The 27,696-nt window shown below is 36.7% G+C and overlaps 1 protein-coding gene across 1 annotated transcript in view; it reads left to right on the top strand.

Annotated features, from left to right (window-relative positions):
• The first annotated feature begins 14,007 nt into the window (after positions 1 to 14,007).
• LOC107220233 overlaps positions 14,008 to 27,696 on the top strand; it is a 33,911-nt gene continuing 20,222 nt past the window's right edge. Inside the window, exons 1-3 of the mRNA XM_015658738.2 lie at positions 14,008 to 14,834; positions 15,041 to 15,155; positions 17,631 to 17,830. Coding sequence (XP_015514224.2) covers positions 15,144 to 15,155; positions 17,631 to 17,830 — 212 coding nt within the window. The 5' untranslated portion in view covers positions 14,008 to 14,834; positions 15,041 to 15,143. The remainder of the gene's footprint in view (positions 14,835 to 15,040; positions 15,156 to 17,630; positions 17,831 to 27,696) is intronic.

The raw sequence follows: 27,696 nt of genomic DNA, 5'->3' as shown, positions 1-27,696 counted from the left end.
TGTAATGTTTACAAAGATTGGGTCAAATTTTGTAATCTTAGGTTATATTCGACGGTCATGGGTTATGTAATGTTTACAAAGATTAAGTCAAAGTTTGTAACCTCAATTACAATTCAATTTTGTTTTTATAGATTAGATTCGGCAGTCATGGGTTGCGTCATGTTCACAAAGATTGAGTCTGTTTCGCAGTCAGTCAGCGGTGGCGCTGCGGGCTGATTCTGGATTGCCGCGTTGACCAACTTGTCGAAAAAACTGGTCGTTATATTGTCAGAATTACTGCGGACAAGTGTACTTGCATAAAATGCTGATCCTTAGGGAGAATTCGTTCGGGCAAGTCGAAGCAAATTGGACGAGTTAGCGATCTACACGTTCGAACGGATGTTACGTGTCAAGTTTCGCAATTGGACTTGTTTGCGCATGTGTGTTTACGCATACGGAGCTCTAGTTTTCTCATAGAGCTAGTGATGCCCTTCCCTTCGAACAAATCTCTGCTGCACAATTTTTCCCGACTGTCATTTTTTTACCTCACATTTTCACCTTCATGCACATATGATACTGGAAAATTTGTCATCTACATTGTATCTTCGAAAGAAATTTGTCGTTGAAATTCTCACCAAATTTTCACTCAAATTTGATTCCAACATTTGTTTCTTTTTTTTTTTTTCTCTCTCTTCGTGTGATTTGTGTATAATCGTGGGATCAGAGCGTTATATTCTGAGCGTCTTCGACTTATAGACGAGGCGCAGAAACAGCAGCAACAGCAACAGGCAGGAGCATTTAGGAGCAGCTGCGTATTTGACTTAGATTAGTACGTTAACATGTGTAAGACACGCGATATCTCTGCGAACAAACATGTCAGTATGAGCGGTCTGACACCTTGTCAAACTGATATAATAATATACCCTCGACGTTGCTGAGGTATAAATTTTTTCGTCTATTTTACTCTTGGGTTCCAATTAATTGAAAGTCATGTTCCGGTGCAGCAAACGGCTTGAAACTAGTTTCGTATTGCAAAAGCTCTGTGTGTTAAAAGTAATTTTCAGTTGCTGAAATCCTTCCGTATAATACAGACTTATTTTTCGGACTACTTACCGGTCACTTATTTCAGTTTGTTCGTATTATAGTTCACCACGATTTTACTAGTTTCTTTCACACGTACCAAAATTGTGGAAATCAAAAGTGTTCAAAACCTTAGATACAAATTATTTAAACTTAAAATTTACAACAAATATAGGAGTCAGAATACGGTATTTTACGAGATCACTTGAAATGTTGCTAAACTTGGACCATTTTCAATCCGAACAATCAAAATTTGCGTGGATTCAACAAAAAACGATGGGAATTTGGGAAAGCTTGTGAGCATTTATCTTGGACATTTTAATTCGAAAAAAAAACACACACACACATACACAATTTATCAGTCTAGTTCAATCGATTATTCGCGCAATTCTAATATCGATTCAAACTTGTTTTGAATCTTGGTATTGAATAATGGTATTACCTTGAGGTATTCAATTTTATAGAATCAAAAAAGGCTATGAATGCCTGGGGCTAGAAATTTTTGAAAAACAGAGAAAAACTATTTTTCTAGCTGTGGATTTCTTTTTTTCTTTTGTTCAATAAAAAAAAAACTGGCACTCGCAGTTTTTTTAATTCTTTAATTGAAATTACAATCTTCAACTTTAAGTATACGTGGAATCGCATAATAGAATTTTGCTGAAAAATTTCTAATCGTAAGCTGAAAAAAGCTTTTTCCTCGCGGCTGGTTTTGGATTCACGCGTTCCAACACCAAATTGTTGCGGCAAGAGCAGCAGGGTTACGTCTTAATTAAACGTTATCACGGTAGCCGCGTAAGTCTGACTCAACCAAACTCGCACATCGCGCCGTATCACGTTCAAAATAATTCTCTTACAGAGGCAATTCGAGCCTGCAAACTGCCTCGGAGGATTTCGTCTACATATCGTAGACACCGCCTGATTCGGGACCACAACAACTAGGAGTGCTTGAGCCCTTCCAGTTACGAATTAATTAGACGAAACATACCCGTAATATGGTTGCGTGTAGACAGCTGTAAAAGCTGCAATCCACGTTATTAACCCACAGCACGTTGCACAAAATCCTGGACGGTGTAATCTTTGTATTCCCGAGGTTTATTCTAGCTCTTCAATGGGGATTGATGATCGTTGTAAAATGATACGCGAAGAGAATAAGAATCAGGCAAAAGGAAGATGTCGGGAGATTTAAAATATTCGAGATAAAATTTACACACTAGTGTGTTACTACAATGAGAGAAATTTTTAGTTCCGGTTGCCGCTCAGTCCTTAACTATTTTCATTTTTTACCAGAATTGAAAAATATAGTTCTAGGTACGAAATGAAAATTAGATTTGTAGTTTTTATCAGAAAGTCTAGCATCTGTTATTATTCTTTCTATATTTACTATAGTTTACTATAGTTACTATATTTTCTTGTAACTGTTGCGAAAATTTAATGCTTGTGTAGCAATAAATTGATGCTAAGGGCTTATTTAACTAAAAAAGCAAAGTAAACCGAACAAAACGATTTTGCGTTGCAATAACCAAAAAAGGATCGACGATAGCGCAAAATGGTTAGGCGAACCTCTTTTCTCGTAATTCCAACAATATTCAAACAGTTTTTTTTAACGATACCTGTTTTACTGAATTTTCCTCAGTTTAGTCCGTTGAAATGTTACGACTGAGGTGACACGACATGAAAATTCTGACTAGTTTGTAATTAAGAGAACCAAAAATACGATCATTGCGAGATCATATATCCAGTATCCAATTTTTTTATTTGTAATTTACTTCGGTAAATATAATCGGAAATTTCTCTTTTTATCTCGGCTTCTGGTTACCTAATTTTGGAAGAATTGCAGACTGTGAAAGTAGGAATATTTGTAGTTTTCGTATCCTGATGCGTATTAATTGAATAAAAATTCTTTATTTTCATATTTTTCGAAAACATACTTGACTTGGTTTGATGCAGGATAATTCCAACTGCTAATTCTACTCTGAGTAGTAAATAATATCTTCAAATTGAGGATGTCCTGATTAATTTTACAATTTTTTCATTATTCTTCACACAAATTCTATATTATAGTTTGTAAAATTATCAATCATTTTCTGATCAACAGAAGTATAAGTCGAATATCTTCCCTATGAATTCTATGAAATTTTTTTTCAGGTTACATAAAAACGAACAATATCACTATGACGGATAGCAAAATAAAAAAAAAAAAAAAAGATAACAGTAGCGGTGGAAGGGAAATTTTTGTTCATTGCAAGACTTGAGTCTTCGGTCTAATGTTCCTGCGACTAAAACTGATGATTCTCTGTCTACAGCAATTATATTCGGTTAAATGTGTATAAAAGCGGGTACGAACAGAGAGCAAGAACGAGCGCATTGTCGGCTCCGGCAGTTAGGCACTGCAGGTGGTAAATCCGGGGAGTGAAAGAAGGACTGCAGGAGCTGCTGCAGGGGGAGAGAGAACCGATGTAATATCTTAATGCATCAATTTGTAACGCCGGTTTTATACTTGTACCTCCGTAAAATACACGTGTGCAATTCGTGGGATGCGAAACGTTTATGCACACATAAATGAAGGACCTTCGTACCTACGTACATACTTGCAGAAATGTGTGAAAGCGCGATACACTCGCGATTTCCGAGTCCGTTAAGTGATCACTCAGTAATAATTTACATTGTCAGCGGTATCTCACGTATCCATTTTTGCCATGTCATATTAATAGTAATACAAGGAGAATTCCGGATAAAGATTCCTTCTACCGACACTTACCGACACTTTACCCAGACTCAAACCCTTCTTCGCTAGGACGTCACCGCGAGCGGACTCCTGCTGTACCGACCGAATTGTTAAAATGAAGCTGCCTTACCGACACCTCTTTGTATTACTACTTATGTTTTTACTTCCATTTCTATTTTTTCAACGAGATTTGAGGAAAGTAAGTTTTTTATGATGTGTTAAAACGTTTATTTATCATTCAGGCTCGGAGAATTTCTCACTTTGAATTGAAGCGACTTATTAGCCCAAGTTTTCCAATTTTTGTTACTGTGTTCTCATGAAACGATTATTGCAATGCTCAGTTTGACGGAAGTTTGCAGATATTTCAGCGCTTTTAAATATCTTCAACGATTTTTACCGACCGAGCGTAATTAATAATTACGATTGTTCGGTTACCAGATATTTTTTTAAAGATTTGTTAGGTTCGAGTAAAATAATTTTAAGAGCATCATAACTTTTTTTTTTCTTCTCTTTCTTCAAGACTGACGGAAACAAACGTTTTTTCAATTGTTCATTTGTAACTTACAATTTGATTCAAAGAAATTCAATGATTCCTATATCAGCTACGTACAACTATATAAATGGTTCGCATATCTTTTTCAACCAATAAAATACTTTTTCCAATTCTTTATGAATATCATTTCAATTCGATTGAGGTCAATTCTAACGACTAAAAAAATTAAATATAAATCATTCGATGAATTGAAATTGTTTGGAGAGTCGACCTTATTGCTATTACAGATAATTTAGTTTTATAATAACTATTAAACCAGGAATGCATTTTGTCACAGTCAGTCAAACATGATTCCAAGGAAATGAAAAACCAATTCGACGCTGACACGAGTTTTCCTAGTTCCTCGTATAAGCGTTTCAACAAATTTAATCGAGTAAAGGTGACTTCACATTTTTTCAAAACGCGTACTCGAGTTTCTGAAAATGTCCGTTCGAGCTTGAAAAATACGTTATAAAATAAGAACTCATTATTGCAACGCCACCTTGTTTTTTCCCGAGGCGCGAAACCGCGGCCCAGTAGTATTGAAAACTTTCAGGGCATACAATATTATACGTACAATATGAGGTACAGTTAAGCGGCAAGTTTCCATGGATATATTCCCATTCACACGTCGACTGTGAGAGGTAGGTATTATTTTTTTAGTGCCAATGCAAACCTAGAGCATAAACATGTACCGCGCATAATGCTGAACTGCGATGTAGAGACTCCGTGCAAGCTGCTGCAGTTGCGATGCAAAGAATCTTTTCATCCATACAAAATTATACCTCGAGCTATTAAAATGCGCTCACATATATACAATACGCGTATAATCTATTATTACTTTTAGATTTTCCCCTGTTATTATACAAAAATACTATTACTAAAATACCATTGTCACTAATTCCACCTTAATCATCGTGAATTTTGATACATTGAGAAACTCTCTATCAAAGTTCATGTATAAAATGCTGGAAAATAAATCGATATCGTTTTGTGCAACTCTTTCTTAATTTGAGAAATTTCTTTGTCGAGCAGTCATAATTTATTAAGAAAGAGAAAAAGTAAGAGGAAAGACAATTTCCAGACTTGAAGATCGTTTAATTCTTGATCACATCGTGTCTTACAAGAATTTCAATGATACAGCAGAGGAATAGATTTTTACACATCTTTTGACATTTTTAGCAATAAACAATCTAAAGTATGAAACTATTATCTCTTCAGAAGTTTTATTTTTCCTGCATTTATCTGGTCTCGCAGTTCTCAGAATCCAGACAGTCTCGTTCTACACATTACAAGTCCAGTAGAATATTTCAATCCCCGAATTATGGGTAGAATAAAATTCCTAACATCTCGAGTTCGAGAAAAACATGAAACTATTTTCTATAAAATATTCATCGCCAGACTTTGGGAAACGTAGAATTTTTACTGCGTAACTGTTCAAAGAAGGCTTTCGATGTTAAGAGATGAGGGGAAAAAATTAAAGCAGATAGCAATTTTTTCAAAAACAGGTACACCGATAATTGAGAATTTGATGCGAATATCGGTTTACAGAAGATTTTCTTTTGGAGTATAATATAATTCAACGACTCTTGTATCAATGGGTTCAACTATTTGAATGGTTCGCATATTTTCTTCAATTAATAAAATACTTTTTCAATTATTATATTTAAAAAAAATTCTGAAAAAATTTCAACACGTTCAAAATATAACAAGGCAACTTTTTTCCTTCTTGAGAATAGATTTTCAACCCCATAGGCTCGAATTACGATGGATTTTCGGAAAACTTGACTTCTGCACAAAAAGTTGAATAACCTTGCATTAAAAGATTGCAGAAATTTTTCGAAATATGGAATCAAAGCTGAAACTCACGCTTATCAAATTCCATCTAAGGAAAAATTTACCTAATATTCCTTAAAAAATTACACGCAATTTTATGAATGTAAGAAGATCACAAAAAACCATCTTCAACATGACCTAGTGTGTGTTAGAAAAATCGTAAAGAATGTTGCAAAAAAAGATAATGAAGCAGATTCGTTCTTCGTTCAAATGTGACCTTAATCATTTCTTTACGTGATTTTGCTTTTTTTTTTGTTTTTGCCGAGATATCTAACTTTTTGTTCCGATCGAAAATTCGATAGGCGATACCGAATTTATGGACGGTACTGCAGAGTTTTCGATTATTTAAACCATTATAACCGTTTGAGTAGTATCATTTTCTGGTAAGTAAAACATGGATGAAATTTTTTCCCATTGCGGACAAGATAGTTGGTGAATTCTGAATTATTTTTTTCAATTCGCGAATTTTCGATCCCGATTTCGCGAAACTCGATTTCGACTTTGTACCCTAGTAATCGAGCCGAACGATGATTCGTCTGTTTTCACCGACTCCCTTCGTCTTCCCTCGCAGATTGGCAAATTTTTCCCCATTGCAACCAAAATTGCTGGTGAATCCTGAATTATTTTTGTCAATTTGCGAATTTTCGACTCCGATTTCGCGAAACTCGATTTCGACTTTGTACCCTAGTAATCGAGCCGAACGATGATTCGTTTGTTTTCACCGACTCCTTTCATCTTTCCTAGCGCATTGGGAAATCCTCAAGAGCCAGACGCACCGCGCGCTGCACAGTCGCGAGGTTTTGCGTGTTTCGGAAGGGCTTCGCGATCTCTTTAGAATCGAGCCGACCGAAGTTGAAGAGGACTTTGAATAGGCCCACTTGTCGCGAAAAGGTGAATACACCCACACCTCCACCCCCACACCCCATGGAGTAAGGACAAAGTGCGTATAGTCGAAGGCTGCCGGCTGTCAGAGGCAGCGGACGCCGTCTTCTAGCTTGGCGTTCAAAGAATCCGCGCCAGGGTGAATTTTCGAAGGGCAGCCGCAGTTACGGACGTTATCAATGTTACGTGTCCTGCACAGCAGGCGAAAATCCATTAACGGCATTTCCGCAGACTGCGCCAATTCAAACATACGAAACCTCAACATCGACTTTCGCTGAGAAGACTTACGCATCGACCCTGTGTCGTTTCAATGGAACCGCGTGAGAGCGTGGCTGATATCGTTCTCTTGTGTTCCACGATTCTGAAAGCCTCAAGGATCAGGCTGATTGGCCTACAATCGACACTTTGCATCCGTAAAGGCTCCTTTAAGAGTACCAAAACAGAAAATACCGGAATCGTTGAACAAAAGATTGGGGTTCGATGCTTCGTTTCGGATCGCTTCAAAAACGTTGGAAGTCTAGTTGATATGCGTTGGATATTTTATTCTATGTGAATGTCCTTAGGTACTCGTCTTATTCGAAAGATTCTTCTCTGCAAATTCAGAGAAAAAACTTTTGGTATTGATTAGAATCAAACAATGACAGATTGAATTGACTACTGGATGAAAAATAAACTCTGTCCGAGAGACTATTTGGAAGACAGACTTTTGAATAACATCAGCCATTGTAGAATGAAATAAAACGATTCTACCTGATTTTGATTTATTGTGAATCGATTTGAAATTACGCACCGATATCTGAGCACTCGTTTAAAAAGATTTATGGAGCTTTCAGATAAGATGAATTAATAAGAACTTGATGTACGATTATCTAGAAAAAAGCTTAATGAGGAGTATTGATTACTTATCAAAACACTTTTTTAAGACTGTTTTCTTTTCGTTACAATAAGGGTGATATTTTATTCGCACGGTGTACAGAAAGCCAATCGCAGGAAATGATTTTCTATGTAGAATTGTGAAAATCAATCGAATTCTCGTCCGTAATTTCGCTGAGAAAATACAATTTCTTTACTATTGTTTTCGTTCACATTATACTTGTTCGACTGTCACAGTAACGAACGAAAAGTTGGTTCAATAGTTGACTGATGAATGATGATAAAGAAAAAAAAAAAAAAAATACAGCGAATGGATGAAAAAGAAATTTATGTACCGCTACAATTATTTTCAGATAGCTTAAGTCGCCATAAAAGAATAATTTGACTAATTTTCTTCTTTGTCCTTTATCAGGCTGCATTTAGAGCTCGAAACATGCTAAAGCTTGCAAGCAAAGCTCAGGGTGTAGCCCCAATTATTCATAAATGACCCTTGCAGTTGAGACGCGTTTAATAAATTCTTAGCATTTGCCTCTAATCTAACAGTTAAAAATTTCTCCAGATGCGGAGTTGAACAGTGCGTTGAATTAAAAAAAAAAAAATATACAAAAAGGTGAATTCAGTGCTTTCGAGGGATGAAGAAACGTAAAAGAAAATCATTTTCCTCAAAATTCAAGATCGAAAGCTGTGCAGGTTGCAGTTGCGGAGAGAACAAAAAATCGGGTGAGAGCCGAGAAAGTAAAATCCGATCCGTTCGTTATTAAATGCAAAATTTCCTATGCACTTCTGGCCCTGTCTGCCTTTCAGCCAAAGCTCACGGGAGGGTCTGTCAAGTGACGTCATATTATTCAAATGTGCAGAAACGGGCTCGAGGCTAGGCAGGGAAGTACGAAGCTCCCCTTCGTGCTTGCAGATAAGACATTCGCGGCTTCCCTTCCAGGCACTCGATCCTCGACTCCGCTTTCGGATCGCAAAATTTATGCGGACCGGTCGGCGTTTATTGACTTCGCCATTTCCGAAACCATACTCCATAACGTTTCATCGCTGTCTAGTAAGGAAGCGGAAAAAATGGACGGGTTAAAACGCGGGGAAGAGACAGGAATTAGAAGGGGAATCCTTTCTCCTATTTCATCAATATCCACGATATGTTAATGCGCGGAAAGAACGTCTCGAGCTTTTCGTTCTTTCTAGGTTTTCCCGAGTATCATCTCGTGATTACTTTCCTCATGACTTATTCAAGACCCTCTGATTAAATCAGCAATCCACCTCTGAAAGGTAGGATTTCTTCATTTTTTTATTTTCTTCTTTTGCAATTTACCTTATTTTCTTGAAAGGGTTACGGTGAAATTTTTACAAACCTACCGTCGGCGATTCTGAATTCAACGATTCTAATACCTTGATCCTCGTCACTGTGACCGTAAAAAAACCGCTCAACAGGATCTTGTAATAAAAATGACGATGTTTTATCGATTCAAATAAGCGATTTCAAAATTGAAATCATTGAAAATTGTCAGTGTTTGAAATCAAGTGAAATCCTGTAACGTCACTTACAATTTTATAAGATTTTTAGATGCCAAGAAGTGCACAGATTTCACATACCGTGTAGAATCTTTCAAAATTTTGATGTTACATTATGCAACACTGAAACAATGATCGAAAACTGTACTTGCGGTAACTCTGGCAAAGTGTTTACAGTTCAATTGGATTACTTTCTGTGATAGTTTGCTGTATGATACTCCAGTGTTCTCACACACCAAAAAATCATTGAAAAAAACCGTCAAATCATTGGAGTTTAAAAATGTTGAGACCTGATTCACGACTGCAAAAATTGGTCAGACGGCAACCAATTCTGATGAAAAACACCCAACATTCAATGATTAGTCAAGTTCTTCTGAAAACCGTGCCTCTCCGGTGAACGAGAGAAATATTTTTTGAGGGCGCAACTTGTGCCTCTTCAAAAAATTACCCATAATGGAATACGCGGAGTGGATGGAGAGAGATGTGTTGTTTGAATGGAACCCGGGACAATGGGTACGTGTCAAATGTACCATGAATGCGGAGACATTCGCCCTATCAACACGCGGACAATGACCGCACTCGCATGTCTGTCCCGCATGCGTACATAAAAGCTTCCGTGTCTGCATCGACGCGAATGGAGCTTACACCTAGTTGTGCTCTCCGCGCTTGCACGCGGGGTGTGAAGGCAACGACGTTTGTTCGTTCGCGAGAGAGTAACAGTCTGCAGAAATCTCCCTCGAATCATCGCAACCCGCAGCCCCGATCCACCACAGTATAGAATCCCATTATGTTCCGATGAATAGAGACCATCCCTGACCGCTTGTGGATGTATGTCCTAGGCGCATACGCGTATATATATCCACAGTTTGCGGTTACTCGACAACTCCGATGACATCTGGAAATTTACCCGCTCGGACATGCCGAGCTTTGATCAGAGAAAATTTTTATTTATACAATTGTTGGATATACTTAAACAGAACGCAAGAAGCCTCAATGCTGTTTCAAACTACGCGGGTCAACGCGCGATCTTCTCCGAGGCTCGGCAGATGGCGCGTCGATCGCGTAGCGATTGATCGATGCGTCGTTCTAATAGACGCAAACTTCACGACGCACTGTTCGATAATCTGATCCAATATGGCGACGATTTGATGACGTAAGATGTCCGGTCACGTATCGTTTCTGAATGAAGCTTCTTCATTTTATTTCTATCTTCTACAAGATTTCTGAATTGATTTATTTACATAACCTAACTGTTATGTAGGTACACTTTGCTGAGGGGATTGTGTACGGATGTAAGGTTGCTGAAATTCAGCGAAAAAGTAACAGATTTACTGTGTTAAGCTGCAATCATTCGATTAACGATCATTTTTATTGTATCATAAGTTATATTTTTATTTTTTACGGCAATCGAGAAATTTATTTCTTTCCGATAAAAAATGTGAAGAATAAGTTTTGCAGCTGCAATCTGCTGGAGGTCTCGTTGGCGTTGCTACATTTTTTGTAATTTATGTTGTTACAGCAATAGATTCATGTTAAAGCCTTGTTTAGATAAAAAAGAAAGTTGAGTAAATTAAACAAACGAATTGAATGGTGCGAATATGATAATACTAAATAGTTGCTTGTAACACGGTTTCCTGTAATTCTAAAAATACTTAAATTGTTATTTCACAGAATACCCATTTTGCTACAATTTTCTAACAATTTTATCAAACAAAACAAATTTTTCTCACTAAAGTTCTATTTTTGCGCATCAAAATCTATTGCCGATGAAAAAAAATCTCTCAAAATTTCTGTAATTCGGCACACCTTCAAAAGTTTTCGTAAACGGTGTGAAAACAATAAAAATCTGTGAATAAATAATCGTTTCTTTTTAACAATATCCTAAACACAAATATTAATATTAGAAATTATCTGTACGTATTTCAGGCACCGCGTAAGTACATAATAAACGATTTTAAAATGTCAAGATTAATATACACCGTGGTTTTTGATGAAGAAAAAAAAAAAAAAAAAAAAAAAAACAAAATTGCTGTTATAATTCCGTAACACAATTAGTACAGCCGGCCGAGCTGAATTAAAAATAAATCCATGGCGGAAGGAAGGGAAGAAAAAGCGACGCTGAAGTAACAATGCCCACCTAGAGGCTGCCTGGGATAATTATGTTACCGACGCGCAAGTCTTTTCACCTCGAATAGTAATTATCAGGTGTGTTTTCCAAGCTTCTGGCTCCTGCTGGCTCATTGTCTACGCCGCGAGGTGAGCCGTGAAACGCAAGAACCTTGTTTCACAAATATGTCTTTATGCATACTCACGCGTCTGTACCTGGCGAATTGCCATTCGTCGGTGGAGGAAACGTTGGAGCAAAAACCCGTGAATTAGTTATGAACAAAAAATTACAAGACTGAACATTCTTGTTTCACGACCGAGTGAACAGAAATTACGATGCGCACAGCGACCGATTAAATCGCAGGATTTATATTAGAAAATGAATCGATTTGCCCGAAAAATCCAAAAAACTCCATTTTTCCCGTTGTTCGAACAGGCAATCAACTCTTTTAAACTCACATTTCAGCTATTTAGTCACTCTTGAACAAATTCTCAAACACTTTTCCCATCTTCTGTGAAAACGTTGATGAGTTTTTATAATTTCTAAAATGTGAGTACACTGATGGAAATTAACACAATTGATGATTCGAGTCGTATTCGTTGATGCTGCTTCTTTCAATATCACAAAATTTCCGGATTCGGAGTACGGAACTTTGCTAAAATATTGTGAATGTATAATATGCGCATTATTTGTACTTTGAATTTCAAAGAATCGTAACTAAAACACGTTCGAAATTTTTTTTTCAACCTTTACAGAAAGCAGTTTGCAGCTAAAAAAATCGATTCAGAAAAATCATAGATGACGAGAGTCTGGAAATAGTGAATTTTGTAGGAATGGCCCCATTTATCGGTAGAATTTGAATGTAGTCGGTACACTGAATCCGAATAAATTGAATTTCCAATCATCGTATAAGTTTTCACGCTTCGGGATTTGCAGTTGAAATATAGGCTCCAACTCTTCAATTCGCCCGAGTTCGATGGATGCCTGCAGGTAATTACGAATCGGATTTTATCCGGAATGCGATTATCATTCGGCTGTGAACCTCGCGAGCTAGTCTGAACGAGTATAAGTTAATTAGGTATAATTCAGAATAAAACGATCTGAGAATAATCGTAGAGTTAGAGAATATTTGAAAAGGATATTTTTTCAAAGACGTTTCAACTTGTCGTCGTCGTTCGTCCTCGGGTTATTCAAAATGAATTAGTATCAAGTTCTATGAAAGGTTCGTGTATGTAGGCATGCTCTGTGGTATACAGAAATCCTGTGGCTCAATGCAATATGTAGACGATGAAAAATTCTTTTCACATTCAACCATTGTATACGGAGAAAAAGAAATTGAGGGGAAGGAAAAAGACAGCTAGGAATGAAGAAAGAAAACACCGAGGTAACTGCCAAGCTGCTTATAGACCCTCTACGGAACTCTGACTAAAACAAAATTGCGTCAAAGCCGAACCACTCCGCATTCAACCGAGTTTTCACCGGGAGATAATGCGGTAATAATTTCTTTGGGACTTGGATAAGCAAGAGAGTAGAGCAAGGCATATGACTCTAAGATCGGCGACAATTCTATGTGTTTTTGCGATTTTATAATTTTAGTGAATAGCGAAATTGTGTAACACTTTATTGTTCTTAAAAAATTTTTTTTCAACATTTTCCTGGTCTAATTACGTTGGTTGTGAGAAAAAATCAACTGTCAAACTTCAACGCATTGAACAGAAATATAATGGAATACTATACTCGGATGAATTTTACTAAAAATCTGGGTAGATTTAAAATAGTTCATCAAAATGGAAATCTTTCAATTTATCAATTCATATCCTAATCCAACTGTCAGCCTGCGTTAATAAAGTTTGCTTACCATCCGTCGGTAGCCTGTGTGCCATTATCTTACGAGTCAGATGATCAATTAAAATGATCTATTAGATCGTTCACAAGAAAAAGTTACAAAATCAGGTTTACAATACATGATAACACTGGTGCATTTCATTAGATTTCATTTGATACTATTGTCTTAAGAAATACAAATGTTTTTGATCTGTATCGATTGATGGAAATAATTTACCGACCGCGTCTCGTGGAAAAAGGATGAAAATTATCGCCAATTTCGTGTACACCAACATTATTCACGTCGTATTTTTGCGGTGATCGATTAATTAGTCTAATAAATTGGAGGTTGAATCGAAACAGCGGTTAATTGACTGGTAAATCATCAACTACGTACTTCGTTGATAACAGTTACCGACTGCTTACCGTACCGCCGAAGCTTAGCGTCGGATAAATCGATCGAAATAACTGACAATCGATCAAATTGTGGTAAGTTACCGTACGCAAATGGTACAATCGAAAAAGGATCGGTAAGGATCGACGGCCTCGCGACCGCGTACGATCATTACCTCGCTGAAAAAACGAGAAAAGAAGAAAGAGGAGATCGGAGGAGGAGTTGGTGGAAGGAGGGCCAAGCACGACGTTGAAAACTACTCAGACTGGGTCGGACCAGATTCCGAGTGAATTGTGCTCGGCGGTAAAGAATTCGTGCAGCCCGCGGTTAACGATCCGGTTACAATCGTCACGAAATAAAATGGCCCACGTGGTAGTCTTGGATCGTTGCGGTTCATCGGGTTCCGCATTTTTCGCAATTCGTCCGCGAAATCTGTCCATCGATAGTTCGAGTTACTCTCCAAAAAAACAATCAGTAGCACATAAATTAAGCTAAATATTTGAATCGGAGAGGCAACGCGATGAGCTCGACTGTGAAAAAACAGGGACTGCAGAAATCTGCAGCACGGTGATAAACCGGAAGTAAAGGGGAAAAGGAAAAGGAAAATTGGTGAAAATTTTTTCATCGTTCTCGGCGTTCCGCTGGAGTGATTTTTTACCCGTGTACAGGTAGCGCGATCCTCTCGGTTCGAGAGGACGTGGCAACATCGGTGAGGAGAGTTTATCCTTTCGGTGAGAAACACACGTCGGTTCCCGGTCTCAGAAGTGGCCGCAGGTCGATCTCAGCATCGCGCGCGCAATGATTGTCTGACCTGGGTTTATCCGATTCCGGAAAGCGGTGATTTGTGGTCCGGTGAAAACAGGAAGAGAACGGGGAAAAAAATCTATAGATCGGATCCTGTCGTGCGATCGTTTGGATCAGCGAACCTGTGAGCGGTGGGACGTCGAATTCCTGCGGAAGTGCGGGAGGATATAATATCGGTGAAAAACGTGTTTGTTTGACGGTACAGAACTAGCTAACCACCTCAGAGGGTGAGGATAGGTGATCCATCTTGGGACGAGGTTGAAGTTGGTAACGTTATTGTAACGTAACGTTGAGAAAAAATCAATATTTTCTTACAGTAACAATAATTTTTAAGTAACTAGGATTACAAAATACAAGCTTGTTTTCCTTCATTACCGTTTAACGAGTTTCAAACAGTTCGAAAATTATGAAATAACGGTTTTTCCTCAAGCACGAATCGTTACGGATAACGTTACCAACTCCAACACGATGTCTTGTGCTCATTTATAGTGCTGTAATAAAGCGTGGTGGAAACAATATCTGGAGGATTAATTCCGGTATTCGATTCCTGATCTCGGAAGGATCTTTTCGGGATTCTTAACTCTTGGATACCATGATCAGACGGGTTCGTCGACGTTTATTATTTTTTTTTATTTTTATTTTTTTTTTCCTTCACTCGGATTCCTTCGCATCTGACTTTGACGATTCGAGATGGACGAGGAGATACGCGCGATGCGATTATCTAACACGCCGTTCCTACTTGTGTGGATCATGTTGTGTGTAAATCCCGCACGCGACGCGTCTTCTATCATGACACGCGCGAATGTTTACAAACCGGGATTTCATGCCGAAACGACGGATATCTTGCGAAAATTTTAGAACAATTTTAGAGACAAGTACAGTCTGGTAGAAAATTTCACGAAATGGAAATAAATCTGTGACACGAAGTTGGTTAAAAGTTGATCTTACAATTAGAATGGTCGATTTCTGAGGATTTGAAGAAAATCGCGTTATTGAATAATTTTGCTCTTTTATTGATCGAAGAACGCTATTTTCCGATTCTGATGAATTATTATTTGTTTTTATTCGGAAATAAAATCTCTGAGAATCACCCGAAACCTTCTTATGATGGATCTAATGTATTTTTGATGCAAGATAAATGAATTATTACGTTAACTCGTGTAAAAATTTGACGTAACACGTATTTTTGATTCAACGAATAGATCGAAAAGAAATTATGAATTCAGAGTTATATCTAATTAACTTATAATGCCGTTATTAATCATGTTACAAAAATAACATTACACGTAATTTTAACTGGAAAAACTCTCTGATTCCAAAATTTTAAAAACCGAATGATGATATGTAAAAATTCTTCGCCTAATTTTCCGTTTACAAATCAAAATTTTTACATCTGTAGTGAAATTCATTGCAATTAAAATCAGTTTCGCATTTGACCGTTTATTTCTATTACACAAAACGACGGTTTTTACAATTCGATTTGTAGAAACAAATTTCTTTCTACTGAACCTGAAAGTGTTGAAACTATTTTGCGGTAGATTGTATAATTATTTCTGGCGTCATTTGTTCCCACCAAGTATCAATTCGTTGATCGAACCCAACAAAAAATGTTGCCTCATCACGTTTAACGGTTGTACTCGTGCCTAGAATTGATCAAGTTCATTTGACTAGTTAGAATAGCATGTGCAATACGAACACAGTTTGTGACAACAAGAATAATATATCAACTTGACAAGTATAAAAATTGTTTGTTAAAAAAAAAAAAAGAAAAATTGTTTTCTTAGAGTAAATCAATGCTTCAATGAATTCCCAATCGACAAATTGTCGACGAAAATATTGAAATGAAATAATTTGCCAATCTCATTCAATTAACATATTATAATCATCGGGACGTTGGATGAAAAGCAATTTCACAACGAGTGACTATTTTATCAGGAAATAATGAAACGAATCACGTAGCACCTAATATCACGAGCCGTTTGCTGGTATAAATACGAAATCTTCTCCCAGCAAATTGAATCGAGTTTGAATTGAATTCCGAATGAACAAAGTGAAAAAAACCTTGCAGGGCTTCACGCCGAGTTTTGCTTCTCGTTGTCCGTTCGTCGTTTGTAAAACAATTGACGTATGACGCATACGGTGGTTAAAAAACTGCAAAAAACCGAACCAATTAAAAGAGGATCAGCTGCATCAGAGATCGCCTCTTGAGCCTGGTTGATGCAGCACCGGCATCAACGGCAAGCTGTGCACCGGACACTGATTAAATATTAATTACTCAATTAGCACTGATTGTGTTTTGATTGCGTTCGTTTTTAGTTCGACATAACCGCAATTATACCCCCTTCACCCTTGACAAGCGACACGTTTCCCGGAATTTCTGTCACGGCAACGGCCATTGTCATCGCTCAAACCGTCCCTTCTATATTATTTCCCGAAGTATTTACGATTTCAAAACGTTTTTCCTTGTCACTCGGAATTTGATAGTAAAAAGTTGAAATCCGTTCGGATTTTTTTATTAATGCAATACGAACTCAGACGTGAATTATGTAATAAAATAATTTTACTGCTTTTGTGGTTAAAATTGTGATATTTTTGTAAAACTTTTTCGAAAAATCGATGAGAATTTCTCATAATTGAAACTTGTGCCTTGAATTATATCTTCTGCACTTCTTCGGCTTGAAATTGAAACGCAGTATGATTATTTTTTTGCAAAGACCGAAAACTGCTTCTTCGTATTTGCTTCTGCATAATATCTTGTACAATTTAGATAGATACTAAATATCTCCAAGTCAAAGTAACGGCTAATTACAATTTTTGTTTCAACGGAATGAAAACCGAGAAAAAAAAATGACAATTTCAACTCACCGCAAAAGCATTTCGTAACGTTTGTCTCGGCAACTTCACCTGGAAGAAACAAACAATAAAAACACAAATCAGTCTGTTAGGACGACTAATTGTTTTCACGTGCAATGGTCATAAAATCAATGGAGATAAAATTGGAAAAGTGAGAAATCTGGAACGGAAGAACAAGGCTACTGTTTCCGTCGTGATTGCCTGATAATTTAGCGATCGTTTTCAGAGAATGGCGGGCAGGTCCGCAGTCGGAGGATCGGCTGCGGGGGCGGCTGGAGTGCCAGGAGAAGCAGGACTCGCGGGAGTTCCTCGACTACTTGAAGATTTGGCAAGATTATCGGAGGACACGGAATCCGCCGATATAGTATTTTTACTCGGCAGGGAGGAAACCCCGATCTACGCCCACAAGATTATCCTCCAGTCTAGGTGAGTCCGAGCAGAATTTGATAATCGCAAAAGTGTAAGTGTAAAAAGGAGGTCGAGAGAACGGTTGAAATAATTTTTATCACAAGTTTTGTCATTGTCGAATAGAGGTACGGATTTATATATATATATAATAATATATATATATAATATGACGGGAAGGGGTTGAAATTCCGAATTTCAAAAGTTCCGGAAGAGCCAGATTCCAAATTTTGTGGTGGCGAAAGTTGAATTAAAGAAATTAAACTTGGATGAAATATCAAAGTTTCGAACGGTCCGAAACCCGACGCTCAAAGTTCTGAAAGTGCAAAAATGAGAATATTTAAAAATCTGGAATAACGAAATTCCGAATGATCGAAGATTTTTGGTTCTGCGAATTTCTGGCTTGGTGAAATTTCACCACTTTGGTCTTTCTCTGTTTTGGATATTTTATATTTTTACGTTCGGAATCGTGGTCACTATGATTTTCGGTTTTTCTGATTTTTTACACTCACTTGTTGAGTAAACTACGCTGTGTGAGTATATTTTAATATTCGGAATTTTACTCTATCGAAACTTTATTTTTTGTAATTTTGTTTTGTCGGAACTTTACTTTTTGGAACTTTGTTCTATCGGAACTTGAATTTTCGGAATCTTGCATTTCGAAACTTTGAGCCGTCGGATTTCCGACCATTCAAAACTCTGTTGTTTCCTAAAAGTTTGATTTCTTTTCTTCAAGTTTCACCACCAAATAATACGGAATTCGGTGCTTTCGGAAATTTTTGAATTGGGAACTTCAACTCCGCTCCAATATGGCAAAGGTAATGTTTCGATAACTCAGTTGAAAATACGTAGTCTGAACAAAAATTTGCGCTATCAATTAGTGAGACTACATTTATTTGATTTGATAAAATGTTTCTTTTGCTATATTTGATCGCCATACTTTACAAATACAACCAATTTTTTAATTTTTCAACTCGACGCATTTCCATTTTTGAGGATATATCATCGGCACATAAAGAGATCAAAGACTTTTTCAGACAATTGACACGTACTTATATATTTGAGAGAACCGCCAAAGATTAGTTAACTAGATATGCTATAATCAGAAGAACTTTGCCCTCGACGCACAAAAATGGTGGGGGGAGGATTAGTTCAAAATTCTACGCTTTCAAACGACAAATATTTCTCCTTCTATTGAACAAAAAGATATTCATACACACAGAGAAAGGATTTTTCGGATCTACAAAATACAGAGAATGGAAAGTTTTTTCGATTCAAAGAACCGTTATTTTATCCAGCAAAAAGGTATTCAGAACAACAACTTGTGTTACTAAATGAACAAAAATTAATGTGAATCAAGAAAAAATTTTTTTTCAACATACTTAATCCTCACATTCGTTAGATTCGCCAAGTTTTCAAGATACTCGAAAATCCACGCGGCAATTTCCTAATATTTACAAAAAAAAAAGAAAAGCGTGGAAAAGCTGCATTTTCTTATCGGTCTAGATTGACGCAATCTTTTTTGGAAACAAGAAAAATTGACCCATCCCCAACGTAACGATGGATTGTTAGCGATGTGGCGCAGCATTACGGAATTGAAGTGGGTATAGCACGGTGATAAATGTTACACTCTACACCGACGACGTTACGTCGGTGAATCCGTCAGACGATCCGTAGTAGATTCCCTCGAGTGCACACCGTGTTATACGACATCACGTACAGTCGGTGGCGGGGGGATGGCGGTGGTGATTAATTATTAAAAACAATTTGGATTAAAATTTATCGACTCAGCTGCAGCCTGCTGCAACAGCCCGAATGGTGCAGGTGCGGGCAATGAGGGATGATCCTCTCTGGGGTTGAAGAGCGCTCATTGATATCCGTTGCAAGTGTTGACAGTATAGCGAAACTCCAACGACTGCGTGGTCCGTCGTCTGCTAAGATTTAACGCGCATGCGCTGCGACGCGAGAGAGCGGCCGTTTGTCAGGGTAGCCAACTGTCTCTAGCCTAAAATTTTTTTAGAGTTGTTGATTTTGAGCAGACGACAGAACGTGCGGTCGTAAGGAATTCACGACGTATGTTTGTGAAAAGAGACGTGAAATCGGAACGTTGCACTGAGAAAAATTTCATTTTTTATAGTAACTAGAAAAATTCAGTAAAACAGGTATCGTTGAAAAAATTGTTTGAATATTGTTGGTATTAGGAAAAATGAGGTGCGCCAAACCATTTTGCGCTATTGTCGATCCTTTTTTGGTTATTGCAACGCAAAATCAGTTTCTGAGGTTTACTCTACTTCTTTAGTTAAACAAGGCTTTAAGGTCAATTTATTGTTGCACAAGCATTAAATTTTCGCAACAGTTGCAAGAAAATCTAGCAACGGTGATCGTGATGAGAAAGAATAGTAACGGATACTAGACTTTGTGGTAACAGCTACAAAACTAATTTTCAATTTGTACCTAGAACTATATTTTTCTATTGTGGTAAAAAATGAAAAAGTTAAGGACTGAGCGGTAATCGGAACTAAAAATGTCTCTCGGTGTGATAAACGGTGATTGAAAACGATTATTAGCGACTCAAAAAACGCGCGAAATGAAACGTACGTGCGATTAATTCCTGCAGTCAGTACCTATTCGACTTGATTTATTCGAAAAATACGAATTTGATTCCCATCACGAAACTGTTACGCAATTCAATTAACGTAAAGAAACCAGATTTTCCGTACTGCATAAAACTTTCTTCATTCTGCATTCATTCCACGAAATGAATCTTCGGTTCGAGCATATAATTTTGGTAATCACATCAGTTACATGTGTGGAAAAAAATTCTTTAAACTTGTCTTCTCTTATTTTTGTATTTGTAAAAGATTTGTGAAAAATTCTGATATTGTTTTTTACTCAAATCGGTATGAAAACAACGAGCGTCAAGTGAATATCCAAATACGTAAGCTGTTTGATTTTTTTCTAGAGAAAGCATCCTGCGCTTTGATTTCGGATTAAACAGTCACCAAAATTTGAAAAGTCAGCAAAAAATAAAGATGATTGAAATTATTCTACGTACTCGTATCGTTCCCCCTGACGTTGCTTGTGCCGTTTTCGTCAGTCGTGACGGACAAAAATTGTATACATACCTTTTCGAAACTTAGTTACATGAATGAATCCCGAATCCCAGGGGTTTTCGAAGCGCTCCAACTTTTTTCGGAAACTTTATCCCTCTGGCTTTGAAAGTTTTCGATTTATGCCGGTACTCGGCTCGGTATTCGAAACGGGAATCGATTCTTCCCAAAGAAAGTAACCGTGTAGTCTTGTGCTCACTTATTGATGGACTGGATTCTACAAGTCGAGTTTATAGATCAAACGATTTATCGAGGCGAGTCACTCTCGGCGGTTGGTATATTTTTATCCGCATGAAAATATAACTGATCAATGGAGCCGCGGTGTCGATGTTTCGCTGAATTCAGCGCAGACATTTTACCTCATCGCTTCATTTTTCATCACTATACAATGTCAAAATTTACTATTTTCTCATCAATTTATAAAAATTGTCCGAAGAAATTATCAAGAATTCGATCAATTTTCTACGACTGTACTTTCAGGGTTCACTGTAAAAAATAAAATTTTCCAGTTATAAAATTTCAACAATTTACTCTGAAGCTCCTAACTTTTGGAAAGTGGAAAAAATTTGCCACTTGAAGAAAAAATGAAGGTATCGATGAAAAAAAAAAACGTCGACAAAATATTGATCGATAGAATACTTCATTGGTTATTTTACGATTTTTAAATTGTTTGAAAAAATGTTGTGTTTTGTTCAAAATTTCTATTTTTGATTCTCATAAAACATATTCGACACTATCTACGACGTAAGTTTCGAAATAATTTTGTAACCTCGAAAAATTCACCTAACGTTTTGAAGTTTGTAACAAATTTTTGATGAAAATATCAAACTGTACCGACTGCAACGAATATCAGAAAAAAAATATCAATTTTACGACAATCTGATCGAACGAATACAGAAAAAAAAATCTACCATCTAAATTTAACCTCTAATTTACGTCGAGTACAGGCAAAACATTTTCCATTTCTTCTGTAGAATTGGATCTTTTGAAAGTAAGTGAACGGAAAAAGTTTTGAAAAAATCACGTGTATTTGTGAGTTTCACACCTCTCCAAAGAAATTCCGAGATAATAAAGAGGTCGATAAAAACAAAAAAAAAAAAATGAGATTCCAAAAATGTGGAAAGAAAAATAAAAACGCGGAAGCGTTGTAAAAGAATTAAATTCGATCCCCGGTAAAGTACTTATTATAACTGGTAATAACCACAAGCGAGCGTTTAAAGCTTTGGCAGTATTTTAATTGGGACGAGATTCTTCGGATGAAAGGAAGCAATTATAGGTGCGTAGATATTATACAATATTCCCCCGAAAAATCGGCACTTTGAACCAGCCGTCTAACAATAAGCATTCGGAACCCTCGACGTGTATTTGAAAGCGCCGAGTGTCGAATCCCCTCGAAAAACCGGAACAATTCGTTTTTGATTTTGCGTGTATGAGGTAATTATTGTTCGGATTGGTATATTTATTAACGCATACACGCGACGCGAGCGAAGCCGCGGGAATGAAAGCACGGCAATTACCGCGAGCAATTATAAAACAGTGCCCGTCTCTGTTTGACATTTACGCATGACGATGGGTGCGGATTTTCTCGCTATCATCTCGCATCTCGTTGTAGTAGGTTATTCAATTCGACGAATTAAATCCCATTCACTCGTTGAACCCGTTGACGGGACTTGAACCGCATTACTCGATTCGAGCTATTTTATTTACCGTAACAGTGTTCATTCATTTTACTCACGTGAAATTTCGCAAAATTTAAAAACGATCCGGGAAACTGCAGGATGAGAAAGAAAAAAGAAAAGAAAAAAAAAATTACCGAGTCTGCGGCCAGATTTTGCTAATTATAATTTTCATTTCTTTTAAACACTTTTCTTTCGTCCCATCCATTTGTCGAGATCCCAGAGAAACAAAAAAAAAAAAAATGCCTGAACTTTTTTTGTTTGATTCGATAACGGAAATGTCTTTAAAATTTTGTTTTCACAATTTCATAAGAAAAATTTCTATCTTCCATTAAAATTTCGAGTAATATTTTTCATTCTGTTTTTCTGTTTCGGCAGCTGTTCGGTAGAAAAGAAAAAAATTTTTTTTTTTCCATACTTTTTAACAGGGACAATGTCGGTAAAACAAGAAATGATATTTTAGAAAAACTTTAAGTAATGGTTCGGACAATTTTCAACAAAATTTGATCAATAATCAAAATTTCAAATTTAAACTCACGATATTTTCTCTGTAAATATATATTCATTTCAAATATATTTCAAAATCGATTTAAAGTGAATAAAGTTTATTTTGAATCGTTTGGTATAATCGCTGAATTATTTACAATGGTTTTTTTACCTTCCAGTGCGCGATTCCTTTACCAACAGTATTCGGAGATAAAATAAAAGCGGAATAACGGTACGTCGGTTTTGTGAAATTAAAACAAATGTAAATTATTCCACCCTCAAACTCGATAAAGCGAAACTTTGAAATGACTCGAAGCGAGCAGTTTGGATGGCGGAAACTTCGAGGAGCAAGATACAGCGATATTCGCCGGTATCTGTGAGGGTGGATTTCGCGCCCCTTCGAATCGAGCGTCGGACCGTCGACGTTAAAAGCTATCAGGGTGACAATAAGTCAATCAGTCCTCCTCCCCACCCCCCACCCCCTTCTCACTCGCTCTCTCTCTCTCTCTCTCGCCTCTAGAAGTCGTTTCGTTTCAGATTTCGCATCGTGTTTCGAAAGATCGGTTCTCTGCGGTTGACAGACGAGAGGGTGGCTGTATTGTGCGGCTTTATAACATCGTCGCAAAGAGCGTCATGCCGTAGAACGCTTTCCCGATGTACGCTGCAAGATTTAGGGAGGAATAACGGACCCCGATTTTTTCCACTCGACGATGTACAGCCGTTATGTTGTTGTTTTTGTTGTTGCGTCGGATTTACTTCACGGACTTTTTTAAGGGATGAGGAAATTTGGCGGACTTCAACCCCGGCGAAAAGATAGAGACAAAGAAAAGACGCGATGTGCAAGGAGAGAAATACGAAATTTTTAAAGCGTTAGGAAGAAAGGGTTGAACTATTTTTTTGATTAAAGTACTTTCGGGAATAATTGTATATGTATATATCGACTCGTTGAATTAAAAATGGCTTGTTGAAAAAGTTATAAGTTTTTGGAATTCACGAACACTGCGACGACTTGCGATGAAAGGATTCGTACAGGAGAAAATTTACCAATTATAAGAAAAATGAGCCTGGTGAATCAGAATTAAGGGTGAAATATATTCGGATTCCATTAGAAGAAGAAAATCAAGAAACTCTGTTTCAAAATTGTTGAAAGCTGCGCTTTTTTAAATAATATTTTTTTTTCAAATTGTTTTTATTCTATTATTACTGACCAATATATTCAGGAGCAGAAAGCACTTAAAAGAATTGTAAATTTCAATCAGAACATTTCACCTTCTAACAATTTTGAAAAAATGCTTCTCTATTTTCTACTTTTACGCAGATTGTAATTTTTCATGATTATTATGTTCTTATTAATAATTGTTATTTATTTACCAATCTTGGGGCTTTGACACTCCCTTTGTTCTGGGCATACACGGTTTTCGAATATTTACTGAACCTAATTATTTTTTTTTCGCATACGGGAGTATACCTACAGAAGAATGTAAAGAATGTTCTTTGATCTCATCTAGGAATATGTTGGACAGGATAAATATTTGCCATCGAAGTTGTGTTTTATTTTTCGTTCTTTCTTTCCGTTCCCGATAAATTAAGGATCTGAAGAGGTTCTTTTTATCTTCTTGGCGCGAATGCGTCAACCAATTAAATAGAACAAAAATACTTTCTGTATCCACCACGGATTACAAATATTTTATAAATCGCACGAATACTTTGTAATTGCGTCATTGAAAAAATAACTGTCCAGTGGTAAATTTTTAGAGTAATGAAGGAACAAACCATGATTTTAAATACTTTTTTACTCTCAAATTTTCAAATATCGTGTACATAATCCGCACTTTATTGTAACCTGCATTCAAAATTTGAACATCTGTACAAATCAACCGCTGTTTTAAAATCTATTATTGATTGTGAGACACAGAGAAGCTCGGATTTAAATCTTGAAAACTCGTATCTTTCTAATCGTCGAGTCTTTGATATAATTACAAAAGCAACTGCAATAAAAATCGCGAAAATTATACCAGAAAATCAGTAAACTCGGAAAAATTCAGTATAATTTAATTCTTCGAATGACAACACAGGTTCGAAACTTATATGTATAATATAAGTGATGTGAAGCGAGTTAAAAAAATTCAATTCGTGACTCCAGTTTCATTCCATTTAGTTTGGTCATTTACTTGTATAAATAAGAAACATTATTTGGAACGAAGTATAATCTTTATGAAAAAAATAGTTCAATTTTAAAATGATGGGATTACATTATTTTTTTTTTTTTTATTATAATAAAAGAAGTATTTTAACTTTAAACATGTAAAAGAACGGTACCTTATGATATTTTTATCCAAACATTTTGCGAATTCAGCCGCTGGGAATTGGTTTTTGAAGAAACAAGTATTTATCTGAAATAAAAAAAAAACAATATAATTTTCGTTGATAGGTGAGTATAGTTCGTGATTGAACAAAGGATTTTTTTTCCTATGTCACAACTTATTTTACCGAAAATCATACCGTTCTGCATACAACACTACCGAATAATCAAATTTCAATTTTTTCAAAAATCCTTCGTTCATTCACGAGCTATACTCACCTACCACCAAAAAATATTTGTTCATTTGATTTCAGATAAAGTTATCATGAGCTGTCCCGTCCACCTCGAGAATACTTGAACTATTCAAAATTTTCGATTGAAAATTTCACAAAATATTGCTCAAATATCGTTCTTTTTCATGTTTAAAGTTTGACTAATTGTAAAATAACTCATTGAGATCATATTAAAAAAGACATTATATAAAAAATGTTTTTTTTTGGCAATTTAAAAGCCATGTAACACCTTAAAAAAAATTACAAATTCTCAGGGCTGTAATGAGATACATCGGAGGCGGCCCAATTTCGATTTTCAGTTTGAACGAGACGCAAAACCGCTCAGCGTTTGCGTTTTGCTCTTTCGATCCAGGTGTGCGAATAAATAAATACATGCACGCGGCATCGGCGTCGTCGGGGGTGAAAAGTTAAAGTCTTCAAAGTCTCGTTCTCGGGGGTCGTTAGTATTATGTCGGCGTTTGCCCGAGGCGGCAGAGAGCGTCATTCAACCCCATCGCGGAAAGCTCGCAGCGAGTGACAAAGGTGGAGAAAAAAAGCTCCCCTAGAAACTCGGTTTCGCCACACGCCCCTGGCACCGATCCTCTTTTCTCTTCCGCCGCTGTGGCGCCAGCAGCATATATATATATATATATTTACACCCTTAGACCCGGTAATTTTTCGGTTTTCTTTGATTTCTCGCCGAGTTCTCCGGGTGATTAGAGCCGAGGCGTCGCAAATTATGAGAAAACAATAAAAATTTCATTTGTTATAGTAAGGAGAAAAATTCGGTAAGACAGGTATCGTTAAAAAAACTGTTCGAATATTGTTGGAATTACGAAAAACGAGGTACGCCTAATCATTTTGCGCTATTGTCGATACTTTTTTGGTTATTGCAACGCAAAATCAGTTTCTGAGGTTTACTGTACTTTTTTAGTTAAACAAGGCTTCAACGTCAATTTATTCTTGCACAAGCATTAAATTTTCGCAACAGTTGCAAGAAAATTTAGTAACAGTGATCGTAATGAGTAAGAATAGTAACGGATACTAGACTTTTTGGTAACGGCTAGAAAACTAATTTTCATTTTCTACCTAGAACTATATTTTTCGATTTTGGTAAAAAATGAAAATAGTCAAGGACTGAGCGGTAACCGGAACTAAAAATTTCTCTCAGTGCAGGGTACTTTTTTTCATTTTCCGAATGTTCATCGTCCCACCTCAAAAATTGACCTAACCTTATCACAGTTTATTTACAACTTCAAATGATCTTTGTTGCTTCCTATGACTGATATTATAATATAGAAGTAACAAGTTTCGGCGAAAATCATAGAATTTTTATGGTTTTTTTCGATTTTGTATCCGCCATATTGAATCCGCCATCTTGGATTTAAAAATGATCAAATACTGATTTCTGATTCGTGATCAGCGACCGAAAAATACCCGGTTATGAAAATTCAGACCAAAATATTGAGTAGAAAAATGTGTCAATGAAAGGGTTAAATATGCACTATGCGTATTTTTTATTTCACCTTGAAGAAAGCAAGCTTTTATTTCTTAAATTTAATTTTTCACGTCTTTGGATTTTTCCTTCGCGCCAGCATCGCTGGTTTTTCGTTTCTTCATTAATACCGAAGCCTGCAGCTTGCTGCGAAACTGCACCGGTACACTTATTAATGCAGTCGTTAAATTTGACCCGCGAACGTCATTATTGGAAATTCTTGATTGCAAGATAGGGTTCAAATTACAAGAAAAGGAAAAAAAGAAAAGCAAACCAAGAGAAAGAAAGGTCGACGGAAAAGGCTTGACAAGAATCGGAGGTTGAGAAAAAAATGAATTAAAAACGAATGAAATGCGGTTTTACTCGTACGATTTTAATGATTTCACGTTAAGTGCGTTATGTGCATAGTACGCGTGTTAGATTCGATTTATAATCGATGTATTGCGAAATTCAATGACCGAAATGTAAAGGGTGAGAAATTTTATTCCAAAACATTTACGTTTTTACTACATTCGTCAGTTGTTCTCACATTTTAAAGCAAATTCT

This window comes from Neodiprion lecontei, chromosome 3, assembly GCF_021901455.1.
Source record: "Neodiprion lecontei isolate iyNeoLeco1 chromosome 3, iyNeoLeco1.1, whole genome shotgun sequence".
NCBI lineage: Eukaryota > Metazoa > Arthropoda > Insecta > Hymenoptera > Diprionidae > Neodiprion > Neodiprion lecontei.
This window is presented reverse-complemented; position numbering and strand designations above follow the sequence as displayed.